Raw genomic sequence first — 27945 nt, forward strand, 5'->3', positions numbered from 1 at the left:
TTGGACTGGGGGAGGAAACCGGAGTACCCGGAGGAAACCCCCGCAGCACGGGGAGGACATGCAAACTCCGCACACACAGGGCCGCGGCGGGAATCGAACCCCCGGCGCTGGAGGTGTGAGGCGAACGTGCTAACCACTAAGCCTTCTTACAAAAGATTTGAACTCAGTTAGTGTTTTGATGATGGTGGTGTTGATCAGCAGCATATTTCTACTGAATTATCTAGCTACATAAATACGACCTAAACATCATCAGAAGTCCTAAAAGTGGATAAAGAGAACCCAATTAAACAAATGAGATGATAATATTATACTCGGTCATTTGTTTATTGAGGAAAACGATCCAATGTTGCATATCTATGACGGGCAAATGTATGTGAAGCTTTGCTTTCAGTATCTGGTGTGACCTGCTTGTGCAGCAATAACTGCAACTAAACGTTTCCGTTAACTGTTGATCAGTCCTGCACATAGGCTTGGAGGAATTTTATCCCGTTCCTCAGTACAGAACAGCTTCAGCTCTGGGATGTTTGTGGGTTTCCTCACATGACCTGCTTGCTTCAGGTCCTTCCACAACATTTCTATTGGATAAAGGTCAGAACTTTGACTTGGCCATTCCAAAACATTAACTCTATTCTTCTTTAACCGTTCTTTGTCTTGCTGCATGACCCACTTTCTCTTAGTGATTCAGATCACAGACAGATGTCCTGATATTTTCCTTTAGAGTGTGCTGGAATACTTCAGAATCAATTGTTCCATCAATTATGGCAAGTCGTCCAGGTGCAGAGGCAGTAAAACAGCCCCAAACCGTGATACTACCACCACCATGTTTCACAGATGGGATAAGGTTCTGGTGCTGGAATGCAGTGTTTTCGTTTCTCCAAACATAACGCTTCTCATTTATCCAGAAAGTTCTATTTTTGTCTCATCCATCCACAAAACATTTTTCCAACTTCTGGCTTGTCCTCGTGATCTTTAGCAAACTGCAAATGTGCAGCAATGTTCTTTTTAGAGAGCCGTGGCTTTCTCCTTGCAACCCTGACATGCACACCATTGTTGTTCAGTGTTCTCCTGATGGTGGACTCACGAACATTAACATTAGCCAATGTGAGAGGGACCTTTAGTTGTTTAGAAGTTACCCTGGGATCCTTCGTGACCTCACGGACTATTACACGTCTTGCTCTTGGAGTGATCTTCGTTGGTCTCCACTCCTGAGGAGGGTAAGAACCATTTTAAATTTCCTCCATTTGTACACAATCTATCTGACTGTGGATTGGTGGAGTCCAAACTATTTAGACATGGTTTTGTAACCGTTTCCAGCCTGATGAGAATCAACATCTCATTTTCTAAGGTCCTCAGAAAACTCCATTGTTTGAGCCATTATACACTTCCACAAACATGTGTTGTGAAGATCAGACTCTGATAGATCCCTGTTCTTTAAAGTAAACAGGCCACTCACTCACCTGATCATCATCTCATTGATGGAAAACACCTAGCTCTAATTTCACCTTCAAATTAAACTGCTGATCTTAGAGCTTCACATACTTTTTCCACTCACACATATGTCATATTGGATAATTTTCCTCAAAAATACATAAATAAATAACCAGGTATGATATTTTCTGTCTCATTTGTTTAATTGTTCTCTTTATGTACTTTTAGTACTTAAGCACCACTATAAATAAAGGGCATGTACTAAGTAAATAAATGTGTATTGACTGCAGGGATTTCACAAATGTTTTACTTTACCCACAGAGACTTTTAATTCTTTTTATTTTCAGTTTTTTCCCCCCAGCAGCAACACCACAGAAGCAGCAGAGAGAGAACCACATTCACTTGCTCAGAGCTCGACATTCTTGAAGTTCTCTCCTCCAAAGCACGACCAAAGCCAGTTGTTTGAGGTCAAGATTCTGGATTTAGAACCATGCAGAACGGGCTAGCCGTTATGTTTTCAAATGTGTCTTGGTGACATGCCACCTCTACAGCCTCACGCTATTGCAGTGAGCGAAGCAAAAAACGCCGATCATCTGTAGGCGGTCTAATACGCCACTCGGAAATCTCCTACAAGCGTTCCATTGTGTTTAGATCTGGTGAACGTGGAGGGCATAGTATATGATTTACATCCTTTTTCTCATCATTAAAACAGTCAGTGAGCAGTTGTGTTCTGTGGGTGGGGACGGGATTATCCTGGAAGAGACCACGCCCACTGGGATAGAAACATTTCATCGTAGTCAGTCAGAAGTGCAGTATTGATTTCCAGTGACAAGCGGAAACAGCAAAAATAAATACCCCCTACAGCACTCCTGTATATCTTAACCTTATGACAACACATCTTACAAGCCAAATTCAGCTTTACCCGAAAATATAACCCAGAGAAATGAATCAAAACAACTCAGACTTAAATAGTATAGTAAATAAACAGACAGTGATAATCCAGTATGGACAGTAGTAGAATTTACACCTTCATCCTCACGACTGCTTACTTCCTGCTTAGTTTAAATCTCTTGCTATAAATCAGTTATAAAAATAAATAAATAAGTCAAAGCTGGTCTTTTTCTCCATTCAATTTTATTTTCTAAATGCAACATTTAAAAAAAAACTGTATGCTTTTAAATAACATGAAACCAAATGCCCGATGTATTAGGTCACTAATGTACAGCCCAGACTCCTGTAAGACACCAGGTATGGAAAAAAGAAACAGGGGAGAAAAAAAAATAAAGCAGTCTAAATACACTCATTTACAAAGAAAGCTGCGCATGCATTCATATACACACATATACAAACATACGTACAGTCAGTTCAACACGGTCACTGAAGACAGGAAGAGAGATCAGGATGAAAACCGGTGGAGGGCAGAGAAGAAGAAGAAGAAAAAGAACCTAAAATGAAAAGTCCTAACGAAAGATTCCTTTTTAAAAACCTAACCTCAACCGCTCAGAGGAAAGTCTTAAAATAACCCCGTGCTGTGTTCCAAAACTGGGTTACTCACACCCTTGTTCACGTGCCCTTAAATACAGTGGATGTAAATGAGCTGGCATGTTGACGATCACGCTTGGTAATTGGCCAGAAGAGTAACGTAACGATCGCGTAGACGTAGAGTCATAAACCGCGCCCGTAAGACCATTAAACGTTATAAGATATTCGGATGCTTGCATCGTCTGCCGTGTTGATGATGCAGCAGTGCCCTTAAGAGGACCGAGTGTTGCTCAACCAAGGGAAAGTGGACGAGGGTGTAGTAAAATCATTATCGGAACCGGGCCCTATTCTGGGCTTTCATAATGAGGAAACAATGCCGTTATCCGAATCTCTAAGCTGTTTCGGACGTCCTTATCACGGTTTCTCTAAATCCCCGTCTCTGATTGGCCGTATCAGTATCGTGGGAATTAAACCCCGCCCCTCCCTCCCTGTTTCACGACGGCGGAGTTACGGATCCTCCGAGCAGCCCGTAGTTCGGTTTGATGTCTATAATAACGGGCAGCCGCTCTTCTTGCCGCGCTTCTTGGCCTGCAGCGCCGCCCTGGTGGCCATTTCGAACACTTCCCTTACGCCGTCCTTCGTCTTCGCCGAGCATTCTAAATAACCGAAAGCGTTGATCCGGTTGGCCATGTCGCGACCTTCTTCTTGTTTCACAGGCTCCTGTAACAGACGGTGAAAAGATTTATCAGCAAAGTGATTTGAGCAGTCGTGTCTGAAAGTGAGAGTCCCACAGTCCCGCCTCCTTTTTTCTATTGGCTAACGAAACAGAGGCTCCTGAATTTAGCTCCTACAGCTAAACCGTCGATTTTCGCACCTCTCTAGTCGTTAATGAACTTTTTAAATTTTTTTTTACATTTTTTTTTTTACAGATTTTCAAATATTTAAAATGATGCATTAAGCACAGCCCCGAATCGCTTCAGCTATATTGGGCGTAAAATGACTCGCTGTATAAAACAAAAAACAAAACAGAAAAGCAAAGGGGACCTGTTTCATTTTGGACAGCTCGCGTCGAGTGTGCTCGTCGTTACGCAGGTCCTTCTTGTTCCCCACGAGGATGATGGGAACGTTCGGACAGAAATGCTTCACTTCTGGCGTCCACTTCTCCGGGATGTTCTCTGAAAGACGACGAAATGAAGGATATTAATGTCGGTATTAATATTAATACGATACTGGTGACTAATTGTGCACTCAGAGGAAGTAAACTCGATGGAGTCGCGTTCTCGTAAATAACGATATACTTTCGCACCGTGCATTTAATTTTCTTTCCTGCCATCTTCTTGGTCATGGAGGAAAAAAAACGAACGTCGGCATAATCATATTACGTGTCTTTCTTTTCTTTTTATTATCTCGGACATGGCTCACCCAAGCTGTCAGGACTGTCTATAGAGAAGCACATGAGGATGACGTCCGTGTCCGGGTACGAGAGTGGCCTGAGGCGGTCGTAATCCTCCTGACCGGCGGTGTCCCACAGAGCGAGCTCCACCTGCGCATAACCACCACACACACACACACTCAATAAATCCTGCCAGAAACATCAGCCGTGGCCATGTTTATGTGACGGGTGACAAATTAAAGGAAAACCCCACGGCTCTCTTATGGCTCGTCACTGCAAATCAAAACGCCGCCTTTATCCTACGACGAAACGCTTCAATCCTGATGGGCGTGGTCTCGTCCACAATGACTCCGCCCCCACCCACAGGGCATGAGGGGCTCCCCGAATGTTGACGAGGATGAAAATTACGTAAATCGGACGCCATGATCTTCACACTGGCGCGGTTTCCTTTGTCACCTGTTTATCGTGCGGTGTCACTCCACCGACCGAGCGTCAGCATACACGCGGTATTACTGAACCAAATGATGTTTTCTGAGATGATGAAATAAACAGTCATTTAATTAATAACACGACGAATATATAGAAAATAAACGGCTCGATGAATTGTACGGTAATTTCCAGAATCGATTAACGGGTTGATGAATTTATGAATCAATAACCCTATTAATAGATGACTCACTATTTATATTAAAGTGATCAAGTAACAGTTTGGAGAATAAACATATTCAAATAATGAATAAACAAATCAGACTTGCTTTTCATGCTTTTTTCCATGAACGTATCCCCCCCACCCCTCCAAACTCAGAGGAATTCAGAGCTTCTGTATTCAGTGTAATGTTTTGGTTTTATTCAAACCGCCGTCTTTCGTACCTGCTTTCCGTCCACCTCGATGTCAGCGACGTAATTCTCGAACACGGTGGGAACGTAAACCTCGGGGAACTGGTCTTTACTGAACACGATCAGCAAGCACGTCTTTCCACAAGCGCCGTCCCCGACGATTACCAGCTTCTTACGGATCGCCGCCATCTGACAATGTTAACGACAGACCGATCAGACGGACGATCACCTTTACTTTGGAATTCGGCAATTCGACTTTGTATCTAATGTCTAATCCTCCTGATCACAAAAAATAATAAAACACAGTATGCAATGCACAAAAAAATACATTATGGAAAATAATAATAATAATAAATATACCAGGACTGGGACTGTCACAGAAAACTCAAAATACATCAGTCCAAATGATGTGTAATACTTATCCATCCACATGTTTAAGGACCGTGCCTGTTTACGGTGTTCAATTTTTATTCTTTCTCCTTGCTTTTACCCTGCAGAGGTTTCTCGTGAACTAGATTAAATTCTGCCTGGGTTGATCGGGAAATAAATAAATGTATAAACAAACGTAAAGATCTTTTTAGCCAACACTGGGCTGTACAGCAGAGTGATACGGCACACACACACAGTAGGGCTGACTGTGACCTCGACTCATTCAACATTCTCATTACAGATGTTAACGATACACTCTTGTCAGTATAAAACCAAATACATTAAAAAGGTGCTACGAACACAGCCTTAATAATGTAAACAAAATGTACTACAGGTTCAATATAACTTAAAAATAAATAAATCAACTTAGCAATAAAAATTTGTGATTGATTGACAAAGTGTCTGACCCTGGGATTTTGAAAACGATCGACGGAAACATAAGCCATTTCCGTAGCCGAAACGGAGCTCCAAAGTCGGCTAAAACGCCGTGGACTCTGCCATACGTGGTCGGAAAGCTACCGAAGAGCTCGTTTTAACCGTTGTAATGTGAGCATATGGCGTATAACGTGTTTGTCGCTGTGATCCGAAGCTATCGTTCTTCACAAGTCTCGACGAAAGAACTCAATCGTGTGACCACATGCAGATTTCACATGCACATTCATTTCGATCATCTTTCATAGCTCACCGTGTGTGTCTTGCTGCACACAAACACACTAACAATCTCCCCGTAATTCTCCAGGCCTGCCGAGTTTAATCTGGTGAGCGGGAAAGACGCTGCACTAAACTGGGCGTGGCGACGGAAACCGAAGTCCGGAGAGATGGAGAGAGAAAGAATGAGAGAGAGATGGAGAGAGAAAGGGAATGCGTGAGAGAGATGGAGAGAGAAAGAGAAAGAGTGAGAGAAAGAATGAGTGAGAGAGATGGAGAAAGAATGTGAGAGATGGAAAGAGACAGAATGAGAGAGAGATGGAGAGACAAAAACAGAATGAGTGAGAGAGATGGAGAGAGAAAGAATGAGAGAGAGATGGAGAGAGAGAAAGGGAATGCGTGAGAGAGATGGAGAGAAAGAGAATGAGTGAGAGAAAGAATGAGTGAGAGAGATGGAGAAAGAATGTGAGAGATGGAAAGACAGAATGAGAGAGAGATGGAGAGACAAAAACAGAATGAGTGAGAGAGATGGAGAGAATGACAGAGATAGAAAGAAAGAGAGAATGAGTGAGAGATAGAGAGACAGAATGAAACAGAGAACTAGACCATTGTCAGTCTTATTAATTATACCTATAAACAACATCAGCAGGAATCTAATTACATTTTTTATTAAAAAGCTTGGAAGCTTCAGGAATAAAATTTATTTAAAAAAAAAAAAAACTAAAAATAAAACTCAGTATCTAATAAACATTCAAAATATCACATTATTGTAAACAGTATTTAAATATTCCTATTTATTTTATTTATCAGTCATTATAAAAAGTGAGAACAAATGTTTCTAAATCAAGGTTATGAAGCAATGCTGTGGCGCGCGTGTGCACGCGCACACACAGCCGAAGTTGTGAAACTAATTAATTGAAGCACCTTATAAGGTTTAGACACTTTACCGTTTGATTTACTATAAAGGTAAAATAAAATTTATTTATTTATTTATAACATGTTCGACATCTCTTCCAGGTATGTAAATCAATCCACCGTTTTAATTGTAAAATTATGCAGCATTATTGTTATTACTATTGACTGATTGGTTAAATAATTGAGTACGTGTTGTTGTGACGTTAACAAGTAAAGCAAAGTGCGATTCCGAATCAAAAGATTCAGGAAAACAACTTTAAGAGAGTAAACGGCAAATACCCGGATGTAAAAACAAACAAACAAACAAACAAACAAAAAACCCACACATACACGCTATCGGCCCATCCCGAGGCCTGTAAAACACTTTACAGTATAGCTAACCGCCCAAATGATTATTTACACAAGATGAACTTTAAATCCGAAACTGTAGCCTATATTTAAATATTTCATCTTACCGTATAACTACACTTCCAAAATAGCCATTAAGTTTCTGAGAACTGCTAAGCTAACAGCGGTAGCGGGCTAACGGTAACTAACGCTAGCTCAATGCTAGCAAACACAAATAAACGCTCATAAAAGAACACGGTTTATAAACCTATCAGACTTTCATGAACAGCTAATTCGTTTAAACAACATACATTAGAAAACAAACGTATTTATTATTGTGCTTATTTTTATTTATTTTGTTTTTACCGTTTCGCTGAACGCCGAGGAAGTAGCGACTCACTTTACTATTCGACTTTAAGTCCCGCCCACATACGACGACGCCACGCCCTTTCCGGAAGTGCCACGCAGTAAAAGTGTACGCGAACGAGTGAAATTTCTCTAAATAAAAATAAAAGACCTTCTTAAAAGTGAGATTCATTTAAAACAATATCTTAGATAATCTTTATATGGAATTGGTATTTAGGACTGTTTATCCCTGTTTAAATCTCACAACGTTTTTTTTCTTCGTTTATTAAGTCCCCTACCGTTCCTTTTTAAAGTTTAGTCCATCAACCCTGATCCTGGCGATCCTTCTTATGTCCTGAGCATTTAAAAAATAAATAAATAAATAAATAAAAATTCCGGCAGGGAAAACCAAGCAATCCATCTAATTGTGAAAACCCTCAAAATATTTATAACATAAAAACTATGTTTGAAAAACTAAGTTTGAGGTAAAACAGATTTTTTATGACTAGTTATAAACATTTGTCTTCATTCAGTGTTTTAAAAAGAAAAGAAAGAAACCATTAGTATTTTAATCTCCAGTAAGCCTTTTGTTCCAGTTATGGTCAAAGGGGGATGCTGGGGAGACTGGACGCAAGGATAAGGAGCTTGATTCTTTCAGAATACAGAATAACAAAGAGTAGTTCAATTTGTATTTGCATTTTTTTTTTATATCTGATTCCTGCTTTATGTTTTCTTTTCCCTTAAAATGACTTAAAATGTCAGAAACCTATTGTAAAGTGCTTGTATATAAGCACATGTATATAAAACTGCTTACGGAGTGAATTATTTTAAGTGGCTCCTTAATGGAGACAGTTCTAGAAGCGTAACACGACTGGAGGTGAGGATGTAACTTGTGTCATGAGTAGAATATTTTTATTTTTTTAAACAATAACCGGTTAGACAACGTGTATTAAAATCACTTGGTATTTTTTCCCCCAATATGTACAACACATATTGAAAAAAAACCCGGAACTTTTATTTGCTTTTTGTGATCCTTCTCCCCCCCCCCCCCCCCCCCCCCCCCATTAGATCGCCTACACCAATCAAATGCCGCCTTTTCATTCGGGCTTTCCGGCTGCTAAAAAAACCCCAACAACCACAAGCTAACTAGCTATTTAGCGAACAAATGACGGGGATAAACCTCAGATTATTTTCGTTCCTAAGGAAATATCTGATTTTAACTTTTAAATCAAGCTATCTGATAGAGCAGAGCTAGCTTGTTAGCTATACGGTTGCAAACGGGGTTTATGGGATATGTAGTTTTTCATTGTGGTACTTTTTTTTTTATTGCTATTTCAACACAGCTACGACATAAAAAAAAAAAAACTACGTGAACCAAACCCCCCCCCAGCCCAACCTAACCTTATTTAATGTCTGTCTAACTAGCTACTTGGCTTAATAAATAGCTACGACGACCAAAGCTGATTTTCCCTTATACGTTTTAGCTGACAGAAAGGAGCTAGTTCTGCAAACTGCTAACGCGTACAATAATACTCTCCGGGTTTGAGAACTAGGGATTATGGGATGTGTAGTTTTTAAGACGTGTCTGATTATCGAGAAAGCTGTAAAAGTAGTACTATATTTAAAAAAAACAAAAACAAAAAACCTTTCGTATTATAAGGCAAGAACAGTTTTGACGTAGGATGTATAATAAAGAAGTCGACATATGCAGTAAATAATTAGAAATGTTGATGTAGTGAGATGTAGAAAACTACCGGAATTCGCTTCCGGGTTTAAAGATGACGCAAACATGTTGTACGTCTATGTATTTGTTCATGGCCGCTAGAGGGCAAGTGTGGCGATAACGTTGCGTGTTGGATTAACCGCCAAAGACAAAAATAGCACCGGCCTCTAATTTTTGTTGCTTTTCGGGAGGCGGGAGGAAGGCGCCTGCTCGGTGGTGGTTAATCCTTATATCTTGTTGTGTCAGGTGGAAATAACACGCATCATGGACAGCCGAAAACGCCCGAGAGAAGAGCCGCTGTGCGTGGAGAGTTTGAAAACGCCGGTCAAGCAGATTGTAACCGGGCAACCACGTAAAGAAGATGGGAATTTTAAGCACTGGGACACCGAGGAAATCTGCTCCTATCTTCGCCAGCACGGACTCGGAGAGTGGGAGCAAAAGTTCAGAGGTGATTCATGATTATTTATTATCATAAACTTCACAAAAATGTTAATATTATTTACGAAAAAAATGTTTAACCCAACTGTTTCTTTCGATACCCGTTTTCCTGCGTATGCTCCACCCTTGTTCGCATATTCATTAGAAAAGCGGTTCACTGATTGGCTATTGAGCTTCTCAGGGCCAGTGCGCGAAACTTCCAGCGCACGTAGGCGGAGTCTGCCGTAAAACGGGTGTGGGGAAAAAAATCTTGTCTCATGTTCCCCAGGGGATTAATATTGTGAGATTCATTCTGATTTATAGTGAAAAAAAAGAAAAATAAGAGGAACTCGTATACGTGTGCGAAAAAATGAACATTATTTGATACTATTTAATTTAATGAACATATTATAACAACGTTAATGTTATTTGATATTATTATTGTATTATATTAGATTATTAATGTGTAAGTATAATATTAATAACATGCAGTAAACTGAACAATCAAAAATTTGCATTTTATTAACATCAGAATAAAGAGAGGGACAGAACCGGGGATTATAGTTCGAGATACTGGTACCGATACCTTGAGAAATCAGCCGATACGATATACTGGTACCTTGAGAAATCTTCCGATACCGATATATTGCTACTGATACCTTGAGTATCAGCCGATACCGATACTGATATCTTGAGTATCAGCCGATATATATACCGGTACCGATACCTTGAGTATCAGCTGATACCGATACTGATATCTTGAGTATCAGCCGATATATACCGGTACCGATACTTTGAGTATCAGCCGATACCGATACCCACGTCTTCCTGTTTTCTTTAAAGTGTACTTTTTTAAAACATAAAAACGGACCAGTCGAGTCTCTTATATGTAAAATATTTCCATGTTCCAAAATTTTTTTTTGCAAGTCCATTTTCAATCTTTGCAATTTGTCACAGGATCCGATCTGTTTTGTCTCCCGTATCTAATCCAGTGTTTTTTGTTGCTGAGATCGGATCTCTATTTAAATCAGGTGTCCAGTCTTATCCGGAAAGGGCCGGTGTGGGTGCAGGTTTCCATTCCAACCAAGCAGCATTACTAAATCACGATAATCGCGTTTGAACGATAATTAAACGCGATTTTGCGCGATTATCGTGATTTTAGTAAAAGTCGCGGTAAATCCCGTCCACACACTCCCAGCACCGCAGGTAGGGTTGTGTTTATTAAAACCTGCGCTGGGGAAACGTTTAATGTTAATGCTATTATGCTGCTGATTTTATTTGTTGTTTGTAGAGTTTCAAATGTAAAACCCGTTTAAACGATTTCAGTGTGTATCAGTACTTTTCGTCCGTTTTCAGCACATTTTAACAATACCGTGATAATCCTGATCACCGTGATCGTTGTGGTCACGATGATAGTGGTATGAAATGTTCATACGTTACGTCTCTAATATAAATGGATAAACAGGGCACCATGTTGTCGTGTAGGAATAATAATAATAATAATAATAAGTTGTTAGTGTTGTTAAATGGCTGTGGAATAAGAGAATAAAACACCTCGGGATGCGCTGTTCATATGAAAATAATCCATTTTGCACGACTGATTATTTTCTGCGACTGCACACACCATCGTTTTTTTTATTCCTTTCTTGCTTCCTTGGCTTTTAGTGAACGGACAAATACTTTATCGATTATATATTGGGAAATGATCGGACGAGACGTGAGATGGACGGAGGGACGGACGGGTAGACAGATATAGGCTCGGATTCTTGTATTCTACTTTATTGAAAGTGTACTGATGGCTAGATGACCTGTCAGACAGACAGACAGACAGACAGAAGGATGGACAGTGTGATGGACAGACAGACAGAAGGATGGACAGTGTGTTGGACAAACAGACAGATAGAAGGATGGACAGACGGACAGACAGATAGAAGGATGGACAGACAGACAGATAGAGGGATTGCCAGACAGACAGACACACAGAAGGATGGACAGTGTGATGGACAAACAGACAGATAGAAGGATGGACAGATGGACAGATAGAAGGATGGACAGACAGACAGATAGAAGGATGGACAGTGTGATGGACGGACAGACAGACAGACAGACAGATAGAAGGATGGACAGTGTGATGGACAGACGGACAGATGGACAGATAGAAGGATGGACAGTGTGATGGACGGACAGACAGATAGAAGGATGGCCAGACAGACAGACAGATAGAAGGATGGACAGTGTGATGGACAGACGGACAGATAAAAGGATGGACAGTGTGATGGACAGACAAACAGATAGAAGGATGGACAGTGTGTTGGACAGACAGACAGATAGAAGGATGGCCAGACAGACAGACAGACAGACAGATAGAAGGATGGCCAGACAGACTGACAGATGGAAGGATGGACAGTGTGATGGATGGACAGACAGACAGATAGAAGGATGGACAGACAGGCAGAAAGATTGACAGTGTGATGGATGGATGGACGGACAGACAGACAGACAGAGATGGCAGGCGCAGTCGGACAGAGCAGAGGCAGACACAGTGTACATGTGTACACAGACCTTGCATGGGTTCTTGTGTAGAAAATTGCGCTGATGGCAGCTGCAGGAAGTGATGTGGACAGACGGCCAGATGCTCCTTTTGTCCTTTATCAGGAAGACAGACAGACAGACAGACAGACAGACAGACAGACAGACAGACAGTGTTCTCATTCATCCGTTATTGGGAATGTGTGTAGACAGTATGAACGGTTTGTTGTTCTGCTTCCACGCATCATATTTTGTCTGGAGTGTGTGCGTGTGTGTGTGTGTGTGCGCGTGTGCGTGCGTGTGTGTGTGTGAGTGTGACCTTCATATGAAGGCTGATAAACTGAGTGTGAAACAGAAACGTCTGTCTTGAGAGCATTAAAATGCGACATTAACCTTTAACTTGAGTGTTTTACAGCTTTCTTTCTTTCTTTTCTTCTTTCTTTCTTTCCTTCTACAAATAGTTCTTTCTGTAATTTATTTCTCTTCCTGATTTTCTCTCTCTTTCTCAAATTCTTTTTCTTTCTTTCCTTCACAAATTTTCTTTCCATCCATCTATAAATTGTTCTTTTTGTGATGAGTTTTTTTTTTTTCTCTCTTTCTTTTCCTCTGTTTCTATAATTCCTTCTTTTCTTTCTTTCTTTCTATTTTCTCTTCCTTGATTGAAAAGGTTCTCTCTCTCACAAATTATTTCTTTCTCAAATTCTTTCTTTAATTCGGTATGTCTTGCTTTTAATAGAATTCCTTTATCTCTTCTTTCTTTCTTTCTTTCTTTCTTTCTTTCTGCATGTGAATGTGCGAGATTGTGACTCTTGGGGTGTGTGTGTGTGTGTGTGTGTGTGTGTGTGTGTGTGTGTGTGTGTGTATCCACAGAACAGAAGATAACAGGAGTCGGGCTGCGTTATCTCACTGATGTACAGCTGGAGAAGATCGGCATAGAGTGAGTCTGTGTCTTGGGTGTGGGTGTGTGTTTCTTGGGTGTGTGTGTGTCTTGGGTTTGTGTGTGTGTTTACAGTCTGGTAAAGGAATTATAAATGTTGTAATCTTTGATGAGGAAGCTCTGTGGTGTTAAGTGTATAATTCCTGAGTGTAACCGCGTCTGTCTCTGACCGGAGTCGCACCAGCACGTTTGTTTAAAGTTGAAAGTAACTTGCTGTGATTTTGCCGTGTCTCCCTCAGGCCCCTGGGCTCCAGGCTGCAGATCCTCCACTGCTTCAGGAAACTCTGGCAGATCTCGTTTGATCGCATGAAGGTGTGCTTCTTTTTTCCCCTCTCAGTTTCTGTCTTCTGTCTTTCTAAATCAGGCTGTCTCGCTCTATATGTATATATATATATATATATATATATATATATATATATATATATATATATATATATATTCACGTTTAAGTAATGCACAACGAACAGAAACACATCGCATTTCCATATAAAGTCTCAGGCGTTAAACGTCCCCGTGGCCGCAGCTTTCTCTGATGCTCTAATAGATCTCTGATGGACCGTATATACTTAACCGATGTTAAATATATGTATCTAATTTTCGCTAAATCAAACATAGAGGACATATTAGAATGAATGGTTTATAATACAGAAATGTCGACCTGAGAAGACTCTAATCTGATAATTAACTGATAATAAACCTGCGACGGTTTCCTGAGGCTTTAATCTCTCAGTCGGGTTCGGTACACAAGCACGATCACGGGGAAGATGAAGGTAAATGTTGCATTTGATTTGGAAATCAAGGTCCCAGAGTCTGGAGGACGAGTGCAGAGGAACAGAATCCGAGCTGCTTGAAGTCCAGTGTGAAGTTTCCACAGTGAGTGATGATTTGGGTTGCCAGGTCATCTGCTGGTGTCGATCCAGTGCGTTTTCTCAAGTCGAGAGTCGACGCAGCGTCTACCAGGAGATTTTAGAGAGCTTCATGCTTCAATCTGCTGACGAGCTTTACGGAGACGCTGATTTCCTGTTCCAGCAGGACTCGACACCTCCCACAGCGCCCAAACTATTAGTAACCGGTTTACTGACCGCGGTGTTACTGCGCTCGATCGTCCAGCCGACTCGCCTGACCCGAACCCCATAGAGAATCTACGAGAGACACCAGACCCGACGATACAGACGAGCTGAAGACCGCTATCAAAAGCAACCCGGGCTTCCAGAACACCTCAGCAGCGCCACACGCTGATCGCCTCCACGCCACGCCGCACTGATACAGTAATTCCTGCAAAAGGATTAAAGCCCCGACCGAGTATCAGCGCATAAATGAACATACTGTTCAGAAGCTCCACATTTCTGTATTATAGACCCTTTATTCTGATATCTTGAGACGCCGGGTTTTTGATTTCCGTAAGCCGTAATCGTCGAGATTACAACAAAAAAAAAGGCTCCAAATATTTCACTTTGTGTAATGAATCTAGAATATATGGAAGTCCCACTTCTTTTTGAATTAAATCACAGGGGGGAAATAAAATGGACTTTTCCAACATGTAAAATTTTTTGAGATGCGCCTACGTTGTAACGACGGTTAAACACTGTGAGAAAAGAATAAGTAAACAGGAACAATATCAGGTCTGCTTTCGCTCAGGTGTTCAACGATCCGATTCACGGCCACATCGAGCTCCATCCTCTGCTGGTGGCCATCATCGACACGCCTCAGTTCCAGCGGCTGCGGCACATCAAACAGCTGGGAGCCACGTACATGGTGTTTCCCGGAGCCGCACACAACCGCTTCGAACACTGCATAGGGTGTGTATGTGTGTAGGGTGTGTGTGTGTGTTGGTGTGTGTGTGCAAACATACAGTTAAACTAGTTAGTCTGGGTTTTATTTGTTGAATCAGTGAAGGGAAGAGGCGCAAACAACTTTCTAAAAGATCCATCGATTGTCGAGTCTTAAAGATTCGGTTTCCATGACGATAACCCTGAACGGACGAGAAGCGACAGCTTCGGCTCCGTAGCTAGTCGAGAACGCAAAAGTTCCACTATATTCAAATAAACCACTTCGGGTGTGCTTTTATAGGATGATATTGAATGACCCCGAAGTTGTCGATCATTTTAGTAAAATGGATATTTTTTCCCTCCCGATATTTATTTATCTCTCAGCGTTGGATATTTAGCGGGTTGTCTCGTCCAAGCTCTGAACGACAGACAGCCCGAGCTCCTCATCACCAAACAGGACATCCTGTGTGTTCAGATCGCCGGGTTGTGCCATGACCTGGGTAAGGATAAACACACACACACACACACACACACACTATAGTGCTTTTCTTTCCTAAACTCACGTTCAGTATAAATCCTATTCATAACATTTTCGGGCAAAACTACAGACGGGTGACAAATTAAAAAAAAAAAAAAAAAAAAAACAACCTACAGTTGTAATCAAAATGATTCAACCCCATGAATAGAATCCCTCACAACAGCACAAATATGCAAAATGGGTGTTGTCTCAAGCACACTTGATGCAGTTAATGCAAGGGCGTCATTAGTTGCAGCAGGTGTGCTTGAGCTGGAACACATGAAATACCTGAACGGGGCAGAACAAGCAAGCTGTCAACGGCTGCAACCAGATATCTGAGAAGGCAGGTTGTGAAAAACCCTGGAGTGACTGCAAAACCGCAAGACTTTGTGTAACAGGCACTGAGGTTTCAGTGAGCACAGTAAGGCGCGTACTAAACGCAGAAGGTTTCCAGGCCAGAACTCCAAGACGTTCACCGCTACTGACCCAAAAGCACAAGAAAAGTGGCTCAAAATCATATAAATAAAACCACAGAAGTTTTGGGATTCTGTTCTGTGGAGCGATGAAACAATGTCTGGAGGATGAAGAAAGAACATCCTGTCCACAGTCGAGCATGGTGGAGGCTCGCTGATGCTCTGCGGCTGCTCTGCATCCTCTGGCACTGGAAACCTGCAGCGTGTGGAAGGAGAGACGGATTCATTGAAGTATCAGGAAATCCTAGGAGAACACGTCATGCCGTCTGTGAGGAAGCTGAAGCTCGGGCGTCATCGGACCTTCCAACAGGACAGTGATCCCAAGCGTATCTCAAATTCCACCGAGGCTTGGTTGCAGAAGAAGTTCTGGAAGATTCTACAGTGCCATCACAGTCTCCTGACTTGAACCCCATAGAAAATCTCTGGTGGGATTTTGAAGAAGGTGGTTGCTGCACGCAAACCCAAGAATATTACTGAACTGGACGCCACTGCTCATGAGGAACGGGCTGAGATTCCACAGGAACGCTGCTGATGCATTTGCAGAAGGCAATAACAGCAAAAGCGTGCTCTACTAAGTACTGAAGATTCTTGCCATGAAGGGGTGAATAAATTTGATCGGAACTGTAGAGTCGGTCAGGTATGTGTGTTTCAAGTGCAAAACATGCCTGCCCAATAAATAAATAAATAAATAAATAAACACATCTCTACTGTATAACAGAACCACCGGGGTTCTCGTTTATTTGCCACCTATCAGTATTATACATTTCATTAAAAGTAAAAGCACTCATCCCTTAGTTCATCTTCTCGCAGGAGTTGAGAATCCTGCTCTCCTTCTTTTTTGTTTCGATCGTGTCTGGGGGCGTGGCCATGTCAGAACCGCGCAGACATAATCCAGCACTACTTCCTGGGAAAATTTAAGCCTTCGAGCCGTTGTCTGATTGATTACAACCAAACCCCCGAGCACGACCTAGAACCGTGTTGCATTTCAGCGCAGCCCGACTGATGAACGTGAACCGCCGTGCAGTCAGCATTCCATCCTCGAAGCTCGCTGCAGAGATCACGCCGATCACAAGACCGTTTAACTTCCTGAAAACAAACGTCATGTGGTATAATAAAATGAAATTCAAATAAAATCGCTGACCGTTCTTTTCTTATCTTTATAAAATAGCTGACCGTTCTTTTCTTATCTTTATAAAATAGCTGACTGTTCTTATCTTATCTTTCTCAGGTCACGGTCCTTTTTCCCACATGTTCGACGGAATGTTCATTCCGAAGGTCCGACCCGGCCTGAAATGGAAGGTAAGAACCTAACCCCAAGTTCAAATACAAGACGCGACATGCAGTCTCTACTTGCCCAGATAAAACTGTTTGCTGGAAATTTAGCGTGTCTCCCATTTCCCTCTGCAGCACGAAAACGCATCGGTGGAGATGTTCGACCACATGGTGAAAGTGAATAATCTGGAGGGAGTGATGGAGGAGTACGGTTTCTCTCTCCCCACCGACCTCATCTTCATCAAAGAGCAGATCGCCGGGCCGCTGGACTCCGCCTCCTTGGGCAACGAGGTACAGCGTTTGTGCCGTTTCTCCTCGCCGTCGCCGAAGCAGAATAACCGATGTTTAGCGTTTTTGTTTCCTCGTTAGTGGGCGTACAAGGGCAGGTCGGAAGAGAAATCCTTCCTGTACGAGATCGTAGCTAATAAGAGGACCGGCATCGACGTGGACAAGTGGGATTATTTTGCAAGGTGAGTTTGCGGACCGGATGAAGAAACCCGGGCCCGTCTAGAAATGAAATGGGACGAACCAGTAGAGTAGAAACCAGATCTTACCATTTTGAGGGGTTTAATGATCTTATTTGATTTAAAGCCCCTCCCCAAACAGTGGACATCAGTGTTATTATTATTATTATTATTATTATTATTATTATTATTATTATCTTCCTAAACAGAGACTGCTATCACCTCGGCATCCAGAACAACTCCGACTACCGTCGCTTCCTCAAGTTCGCCCGAGTGTGTGACGTGAAGGGCAAGAAACACATCTGCACCAGAGACAAGGTACAATCCATTCCCACAATGCTTTGCGTTCACATTCTAGAAATGTGAAGAAGGAAGAAAAAAAAAAATGATCAAAGTGCCTCAACGTTTATAAAGCGGGTGAGCGTGCACCTCTGAAAAGTTACCGTATGTATGTATGTATAATATATACTGAGTAACGTATAGATATAATTACTGCATATTGTAGCATGTTTATTAGTGGCATTTTTGCTCACCTCGCTGTTTTAACACGTAATGAATCAGTTGTCCGTGTACCATTTCCCCCTCCCCCTCCCCGCCCCCCAAAACAAACACACGCAGGAAGTAGGTGATTTATACGACATGTTTCACACACGGAACTGTCTGCATCGCCGAGCCTACCAACACAAAGTGGGTAACATCATCGAGGTCATGTGAGTACACTCGCCATATCCGGCAATGGTTCACAATAATTCAAATTGAAGATTTTTCAAAAAAAAAAAAAAAAATGTTGTTGTGTGTGTTTTTTTTTCTCTTACACTTATTTCTAGTCTGCAAAATAAACCCTGACCTATGGGATAACTCTGACCAAGCAGTAGATCGAAACACAACACAACACGGCGCTTAACAGCTTAACAGATCGGACGCATCCGATGTACGAGTGTGCAGTTGCAATCACAGGCTCTGTCCGTATACTCCGCTTAACCTTCCTAAGCATTTTCTCCGCCAACCGCATCACTCTGTTCTGGAGCACAGCGGGCCTGGTGCGTGACCTCACATACTTGGAGAACTTGAATTAATGTCTCCCGCATAGCACAAGCCCACCGGCATGTGATATCATCTGCCTTGTCGGGACTACCGCGAGACCCTCGTGTCTTCGTGGACAGAACTCCGCCTCTCAGCTGGATTCCCCTAAGATGTAAACCGGGGAAGACTCTCATTGGTTTCTGTAGCCAGAGATGGCTTGCCTTGTCGATCTTACCAACCGTAAGCTCTCTGCCATCGACGGCATCATGCAACTGTTGATCCCACGCATGTTGGGCTTCATCCCTCGTTGTTGTACTCTCTTATATTATGAACTGCTATCAAATACCTATGATGAACGTATTCACTTTATTACCTCTTTGAACAAGCTGATCAACTACCATCCTTTATTATAGCCGAAACATGTCTTTTCTATATCTTGAACAGACTTATTTTCGTAGTGTGTCTTGTCTAAATCTGTCCAGCACCTGCACAAGCAGAAACCCGCCTACCACGCAATGCTGTTATCAGTGTGTATAAATACTCCTGTTCTAGACCAGATAAACCGGATTTCTCTGTGAACAGCAATGTGTCAGTGTGTGTGTTCGTTTAGAATCCCCAGGCCTGAGCTCTCTGTGGTAAATCACACTTTCTCACTCATAGCACAGAACAAAGAGTTAAAAGAGATCACAAAGAGATAAAAGGCTTCTTTAAATTCTTTAAATCCGACACCAACGAAAGAAACGATTATATTTTGTCACACGTTTAATCGCACACCTTCAGATCCAAAGCTTTTTAAGATCATGATAGACATCTCAGTCGAGCGTCCACAAACTTTTGACCGGTAGTGCGTGTTACCGTAAAACCCACAGACGTAGTATAAGTTTGATGGCCCCGTTCTCACTTGGTATAGACGTCGATCTCGTGGAGAGCCGAGACGAGTCCCAGCTCGCACCTCGTATTTCGACATATCTAGCGGAGTTGTGAAAAGTAATCCAACGTAACTTTGAAACCACAACAAGCCGTTCCCGAAACCCAAACAAAGTTCTCACACACACACACACACACACACAAGTTTACTACAGGTCTATAAACCCAGATATACTGATAACACTGTCCCTGTATGTCTTTACAGGGACAGTGAAATTGACTTTATACAGAGATGTGCAATGCTGCTGACTAGGCTTGTTTTTATTCCCATTTTCATTTAAAATTAGAAATAAACTCAAGGTTTTCGAGTTTTGAAATATGCAACCCAAAGAAAGTAACCTACTCAATATCTCGAATGTTTAATACTCCGGATTCGGCACCGTTTCTAGGTTCCTGGTTGAATTATAAGCGTGTGTGTGTGTGTGAGTGAGAGATTGGTAATGCTAACTGCTTTGTACTAAAAGGTCTGATTTTCCTCATGTCTAATCTCTTCCGTCGAAACTCGTGTTCGGACGACACTCCGATGGATTCGTCCGTGCCAGAGCGAGCGCACGGCGTCGTTAAAGCAAAACGGGGACGAGCCGAATACTAAAACTCTGAAACAGATGGTCATATGTTCATTTGAACTGTATCGGGTGTTCACCCCGTAGACTTCAAAAGAAAAAACAAAAAAAGGAATGAAATCTCACCTGTTTAAACCGCTCGTGATCCGATCACAGAGACGGAGGTTAGTAGTAGATCTGAACAGAGTCTGAGAGTGTGATGCATGGTGAAAAAGAAAATCGTGTGTGTGTGTTTTCAGGATAACAGAAGCTCTGGAGAAGGCTGATCCGTACATTAAGATTCAGGGCACTTTAGGGAAGACGTACCGAATCTCGGAAGCCATCGAGGACATGGAGGCTTACACCAAACTCACAGGTCAGATCGTTATCAGATTTTAATAGACACACACAAAAATATTACGGTTTGAGATTTGTGCAGCCGAGGAATCTTAATCTCAAATTCCGATGATTCGGTTAAATCGAATTTACCATTATTTAAAAGAAATAAATAAAAGGTGTAAAATGATATCTCCGTACCCACGATATCTCTGTAAAGTGTATCGTGGTATCGTTTATCATGATATCGAGGTATTCTACAGTCGTATTGGCCAGCTGTAAGTAACAGTATCGCTGATCGCTGAATGAAAGTAATGTTTCTTGCACTGTGTCCGTCGTGTATTTGTTCCACAGTGAGAATATGGAGCGTGTTGTATGTGGCTCTGTGCGAGTGCGACGGAGTGTTTGTGTAAGAGTACGAAGGTCGTGTAAACGTCGATGTGGCGGGTTGTTTTTTTGACGTCTGACCCTCTCGACCTCTCGACAGATCACATTTTCGAGCAGATCCTGTACTCGTCTGATCCGGCGCTGTCTGAAGCCCAGGCCATCCTGCAGAACATCCTCCACAGACGTCTGTACAAATGCGTGGGGCAGACCACGCCCAATCGTCACTATGAAATGTCACAGGTCAGAGGTCACAGCGCTCGTTTATGCGGTCACCGCGAGATGTTCGATTCGGGGCTGCGTCCTGAACGACAGCGGTTTAGTTCATGTCACGGCAGAGGAAAACGCAGGCAGGCAGACAGACAGGCCGACACGCCGGCAGACAGGCAGACAGACCGACATGCGGGCAGGCAGACAGACCGACATGCGGGCAGGCAGACACGCAGGCAGACGATTTCAGCTTGACTTGATCTAACCTCACTCATCACATGTGAGGTGCAATAACTAGAATTATTGAATCACATGGTGGTTATAACTGGTTTCCACACCCAGAATAAAACTTTATCCTGGATTAGAGTCGTGTGTGTGAGAGAGAGAGAGATATCTAATGTAAACGCAACACACCCTATGAATTACGCTCAAAGTTCCGTTTTCTGTAAATAGACACGTTTCCACACAGAGACAGTTTCCACACTGCTCCTAAACAAGTTCCTGTTTTGTGTAATACCATACAACAACATTATTATTATTATTATTATTATTATTATTATTATTATTATTATTATTAACACCAAAATGATTAGCTGCTGCTGAATTAGTAATTAGTCAAGTCTTGGTCAAGACTATTTTCTTTTTGGTTTTTAGTTATAACTGAACTAAATAATTTAATAAATGACAATAAAAGGTATTATTTATCATCTATAACATTTCATCATGTAGTACTACTGCTAATAATGAGAACATGTTCTAATTGTAATAATTATTGTCATTAGTATTGTTACGTTATGATTGATCTTGGTCAAGGTTCTTTTTCTTAGTTATAAATGTAATAATTACATGAGAATAAAAATATTCAGCATGTGTTATGAAACAATTTAAGATGTTACTAGAATCGTTGATTCTAGTAAAATAAAAACAAATTGTAATAGTATAAAGTGTGTATATATACACACACTCTCCCTCTCTCTCTCTCTCTCTCTCTCTCTCTCTCTCTCTCTCTCTCTATATATATATATATATATATATATATATATATATATATATATATATATATATATATATATATATATATATATATATATATATATATATATATTTATATATATATATATTTGTATATATTTATTATTTAAATTAAGTTAGTTAGCAGCTCAGAGGTTTCATATTTATTCATTTTCAGTGTCAGGATTTATGAAGCATTAATATTTCCTGTTTGTTTACGTGTTCCCCTTTCAGGAGATGTTGTGCGAGTGGTCTCGCGAGGTGTCGGAGTGTAAACCTTTGGGTAATGAGGTGGATTTGATGCCCGAGGACTTCATAGTGAGTGTAAGTAAAGATAATGACCCTCTGCTTTTCCTCTGTTTGAGTTTGTTGCAGGTTAAAGGTCACGTTTGCCCCACATTCCCAATGCGCTGCCCGACTCCCTGCCCGTTTCCCGACTCCCTGCCCGTTTCCCGACAGGCTGCCCAACTCCTCGTTTCCCGACGCCCTGCCCATCTCCCAAGGCCCTGCCCGTTTCCCAACGCGCTGCCCGTTTCCCAACGCGCTGCCCGTTTCCCAACGCGCTGCCCGACTCCCAACGCGCTGCTCGATTCCCATCACGCTGCCCGTCTCCCAACGCTCCGCCCGTTTCACTGCGAGTGTGCATGTGTGTGATCAGTGTGTACAGTTTGCCACTGGGAAGTGAACGGACTCTTACTGATGATCTTCTTGGTGGCAGGTGATTTATATGGATTACGGAATGAAGGAGAAGAATCCCGTGAACAACGTTTACTTCTACTGCAAGAACGACCCGACTAAAGCCATCAAGATCCACAAGAACCAGGTATCCACCTAATTACTGCTATGATGTAGTGCGGTGAACCGTAGCATTAACATGTGTCTGAGGTGACGATGCTCTACGCCAGCGTGCCGCTTATGAAGACTTCTTAGCATATGCACATAGCTGTAACAGCAGGCCAGCAGTATTCATGCATAGACTGCAATATATCAGACCTCATATATATGATTGTGTTTTTACGTCTAAACCGTGTTATATTAAACGTCTGTTGATCGTATCGTGTTTTTCTGCACCTAGTCTTAAGTAATTTGGAGGGAAACCCTATGAGGAAATCTTCACCGCAGGGTTGACCCCAGAAGGCTCTTGTGTTCTTCCCTGGGTTCCTCACTGGTCCTAATCTGTCCCTGTAGGTGGTGTGCACACTATACAGTCTGAGACATGAACTCTATTTGCTCTAAAGTTTGTGAAGAAGCGTGCGGATGACTAGATTCTATTATTTTAGGATATTCGTCAAAAGCAGATCCTGCCCGATTGTTGCCTTTGATAACTCGAGCGAAGCCGTAATAGAAATATTTACAAAAATTTGGTGTAACTCGTACTCCTGCAGGTGTCCAAGCTGTTGCCGGAGCAATTTGCCGAGCAGCTGATCAGAGTTTACTGCAAAAAAACGGACGAGAAGAAACTGGAAGCGGCGAAGAAGTACTTTGTGCAGTGGTGCATGAACAGAAATTTCTCCAAACCGCAGGTAAAGCTCCACACACTGCAGGTGTGTTTCTGTTGCACCTGGGTCAAATCAGGAATTCACACACAATCAGAAAAAAATAACAACTGACTACATTCACACCACACCTAGGCACATTTAACCCTGTGCGTGCGTGTGCGTGCGTGCGTGTTCTCTTTGTGTTGTGTTGTGTTGTGTTGTGTGTGTGTGTGTGTGTGTGTGTGTGTGTGTGTGTGTGTGTGTGTGTAGGATGGTGATGTCACGGCACCAGAGCTCACTCCACTAAAGCTTGACTGGCAAAATGAAGATGATGAAGAGGGTGATAATGACTTCAGAGGTCGAGGGAGGATCAACGGTGGAAAAACTGTAAAAACAAACCTGTTCCATTCTCCGAAAGAGAAACCCATATAATGTTGGCACCCCCTGCAGGCAGGATGAGGAAATGCTCAGGCTCAGTTGTGTGTTTTTTAAATATTATTATTTTTTCCCTCTAGCACCACCAGAGGGCGCTTTAAAATTGATTCCTTCTAGTGGCAGTAAATGACAGGAAGTTAACCTTTTAGATCACACTGGTTTATAATATTGTGCTCCAGTGCTTATAGAATTAATACATAATATCAGTATTTTAAATAATGTAATAAATTCTGTCCGTGGTGCTTCAATAATATTATTAATAATAATAATAATGTCCAATATATACAATATATATAAAACAAGTTCTAGTTAAAAATTACAAATAAAAAATATTAAATGATACTTTTTAGAGTTTACCTGCAAGAACTAAATTCTAACACTGAAAAATCTGTAGAAATCACAGGTAAAGGTATTGACGATATCTCAGAAAAGTGTATCATGACCCTATAAATGACGACAGTAGTACATCATATTGCCCAACCCTAATACAAAACATACCAGTGTAAATATCATTCATGTTAAAAATGGTGCTCAATTTAAATGTGAAAAAAAAACAAACCCTAAAACAATAGAAATGTTTCCAGCTAAAGAAAAGACCTAGACAAGGCAGTTGTCCTTCTAGGATAGATTTTATCCAGAGGAAACGGAACACTTGAAAATGCTACCTTCTCAGGATTAATAAAATGTAGTTGGTCAATAAAACAATTTAAAAATCTATATCGGTTTATAACAATTGATCTTTGGCATTACAGAAATAAAAATAAAATCACGCGATTAAAAAGGGAAAAAAAAGGGGTCATATACACAAAAAGGGGTCATTAAACTCTACACTTCCTGTTTATCTTCTGTAGAGCTATTTAGATATATTTATATACTATTATATAAAGTTATAAATAAAAGTAATTTACAGCCACTAAGAGGATATTTATAGTTTGAGTAAAATCACCGCCCTTTCTTTCCTTCTCATGAAAACCATTTTCCTTTTAACGTTTTTTTTAAATTTTATTCTTTATTTTTATTATTGGCTCTTTCTGTATTTTTTTAAAAGAAAATGTTTTGCAGACATCATGTATTTGTTTAAAATCCAAAAACAAATCATGTTATTTTGTCCATCGTGCTCTTCTTCATTCCATCTGCACGTCCTGATTTTATGGAGAAGAAAGGTCGGGTGGGCGGAGCCTGAGATACAATCAATCAATTACATACAGTCATATGATCACTAACACCATGTCGATAAACGATTTATATTGTTTAAGTAACACCGCGATTCGTATTCTAATTCAACGTGGCCGAAGCTCCGCCCACTTTATTAACTCCATAACACCTGTCACTCAGCAGGAAGGGGCGTGTCATGCGATCTACCGCCTGTGTTACACGTGTATGAGGTGAAAGAGCGATATTATTCACACATCAAGCGCTCGAACGGAGAGGCAGAGGACATTTTTTAGACCGTAGTGTCTTCTTGATATTGTTATAAAAATTGTTTTCTTTGCTTTTTGAAGGTTTATACCTGCAAATTCATTCATTTTTGTCCAATGTGTGGTGTGGTTCTGGGTGTTTTAACCATTTTATTTTCTGTGGGTGTGGGTTTTTTTTATTTTTTATTTACATATATATATTTTTTTTAGGTATTATATTATTATGTGAAGCAGCAGCTGCCTGTTTTTGTCATGCACATCATGTTCGGAGTGTATGGGGCTGAATTCATCAGTAATCATCCATAATTATGCCAAAGACTTGCACTGTGAAAGTCATTCCTGAATATTTAAATGAACCATTTAAAAAGTAGAATAGACGTAGAAGACTGAGAGAAAAGATGTAGTTCTTCACATTGCTGCCAGAGTTAATGCGCTACCTTCTTTGTATTGTTTTTTTTTTTTTTTAAATATATATATTTTGGTATGTCGTCTCGCCACAGGTGTGCACGTTTCATTTTTAATCGTTGTTTGTTTTTGTTTTTTTTTTAAATGGTTTTTTGTTGTTTTTTTCGCAGCTCAACTGTGTTGTTGGGCACAAACTTTTGCACTCGGGTGTAATAATCTGTATTGTAAATGCAAACCTGACAAAATGAAGGCGTCTCGCGTAGGAGCTCTGCATTTAAACACCAAAACCGCAGTCTCCGTGTTCCACTTAGCACTTAACATTAGAGGAGCAGAAAGTTTATTTCTTATTTATCTATACTTATTTAGTTGGATTTTTGTTCCCGCAGACCGTCAGTCCACGTGGAACATCATCATTACACATTTGAAGTGTTTTAATTATTCAGTCATTTAATTCTACTCCTAAAAAAAAAAAAAAAAAAAAGTAACCTGTATGACGTATGAGCCTCGTAATATTGCAAAAATCAGGATTGATTTATAAAACTAGCTCGCTGTTACAATCTCTCTCTCTCTCTTTTTTTTTTATAGAGCGTTTATGTGAATCCTGAGGAAAAACAATATCCAGATCTTGCCATTAATCAAATTCAGCTTCATGCACTCGGACTGATCCATCACAGTGTACTTGTACACTTATATACATATCTACATATATCTGTATAGACGTGTGTGTGTGTATATATTGCTTTTCTTTTAGTATTTAAAATATATATATATATATATATATATATATATATATATGCATGTGAGCAATGTCATACCTTCAGGGTTTGACCTTTGACCTCTGTCAATCCGCTAACGTTAATCCTGCAGCAAGGTTTTGTTCGTTCTCACAAACGACTCTGTTGGTGTTTCAGGATCAACTGATGCACTCGAGTGTTACAGTATTTACAGGGGTGAGAAGGTGTTTGCGGTGCTGTGCGGTTTTAATTTTATTTCCTACACGATTTAGGAATTTTGGGGAAAATGTGTGATGTGAGTTTGGTGTGATGGCGTAAACTGTCATGAATGTAGGTGATTAATAAAGTGGGATTGAGAGGAGTTCTGCTGTACATTTTTGCATACTATATAAGTACCACACTATATAAATGTTCATACTTTTTGATTTGTTCATTTTTAAGTCTGTTTCCGTCCTCCTTTATTATCATGGAGCTTGGAAACGGGGGGAAAAAGTCATAAATTTGGTGTATTTTAAATATGTCACGTTAATTTTTTTTTTTTTTGCTGTAGTTATTTGATAAAGGTAAATTTTTGCTATTAGGATACTTCACTTTTAGCGTAAATTTACATAGAATATATATTTTCTAGATATGAATTTAAAAAATGAATATGTAGCTTTCAGATTGGGGGGGGGTTTACAATTGCTTCCATCCTTTATTATCATGGAGCTTGGAAACGGAAAAAATGTCATAAATTTGGTGTATTTTAATTATGTCACATTTAATTTTTTAATTTTTTTGTTGCTATAGTTATTCGATAAATGTAAATTTTTTTGCTATTCAGATTCTTCACTTTTAGTGTAAATGTACATAGAATATATATTTTCTAGATATGAATAAAAAATACATTTAGGTTTCAGATTTGAGAAAAAAAAAGTTTTTACATAAATGATTTAAAAAAAAATATATATATATATATATATATATATATATATATATATATATATATATATATATATATATCTATATATATATATCTATATATATATATCTATATATATATATCTATATATATATATCTATATATATATATCTATATATATATATCTATATATATATATATATATCTATATATATATATATCTATATATATATATA

The 27945-nt window shown here is 40.5% G+C and overlaps 2 protein-coding genes across 3 annotated transcripts; one reads left to right on the plus strand and one right to left on the minus strand.

The window, feature by feature from the left end:
- Positions 1 to 2543: 2543 nt before the first annotated feature.
- Positions 2544 to 7951, minus strand: rhoac (ras homolog gene family, member Ac). 2 transcript variants are annotated; one of them, XM_017486754.2, is made up of 5 exons: positions 7826 to 7951; positions 5174 to 5329; positions 4333 to 4453; positions 3955 to 4085; positions 2544 to 3630 (listed from the first exon to the last, which is right to left on the minus strand). In XM_017486754.2, the coding sequence occupies exons 2-5, from the start codon at positions 5327 to 5329 to the stop codon at positions 3457 to 3459; spliced, it is 582 nt and encodes a 193-aa protein (XP_017342243.1). In that variant the 5' UTR covers positions 7826 to 7951; the 3' UTR covers positions 2544 to 3456. The 2 variants fall into 2 exon arrangements, with proteins under 2 accessions (XP_017342243.1, XP_053542326.1); XM_053686351.1 differs by lacking the exons at positions 5174 to 5329; positions 7826 to 7951 and adding an exon at positions 4557 to 4775.
- Positions 7952 to 9487: 1536 nt separating this feature from the next.
- samhd1 (SAM domain and HD domain 1) lies at positions 9488 to 27169 on the plus strand. Its single transcript, XM_017486753.3, has 16 exons — positions 9488 to 9975; positions 13344 to 13410; positions 13650 to 13722; positions 15049 to 15209; positions 15564 to 15679; positions 17398 to 17468; positions 17577 to 17732; positions 17811 to 17911; positions 18115 to 18223; positions 18524 to 18615; positions 20658 to 20773; positions 21221 to 21360; positions 22573 to 22662; positions 23057 to 23161; positions 23724 to 23861; positions 24087 to 27169. Exons 1-16 carry the CDS (start codon positions 9792 to 9794, stop codon positions 24246 to 24248), a joined length of 1881 nt encoding a protein of 626 aa, XP_017342242.1. The 5' UTR covers positions 9488 to 9791; the 3' UTR covers positions 24249 to 27169.
- Positions 27170 to 27945: the final 776 nt, after the last annotated feature.

This window comes from Ictalurus punctatus, chromosome 15 (genome assembly GCF_001660625.3).
Source record: "Ictalurus punctatus breed USDA103 chromosome 15, Coco_2.0, whole genome shotgun sequence".
In the NCBI taxonomy this organism is placed as follows: Eukaryota; Metazoa; Chordata; class Actinopteri; order Siluriformes; family Ictaluridae; genus Ictalurus; species Ictalurus punctatus.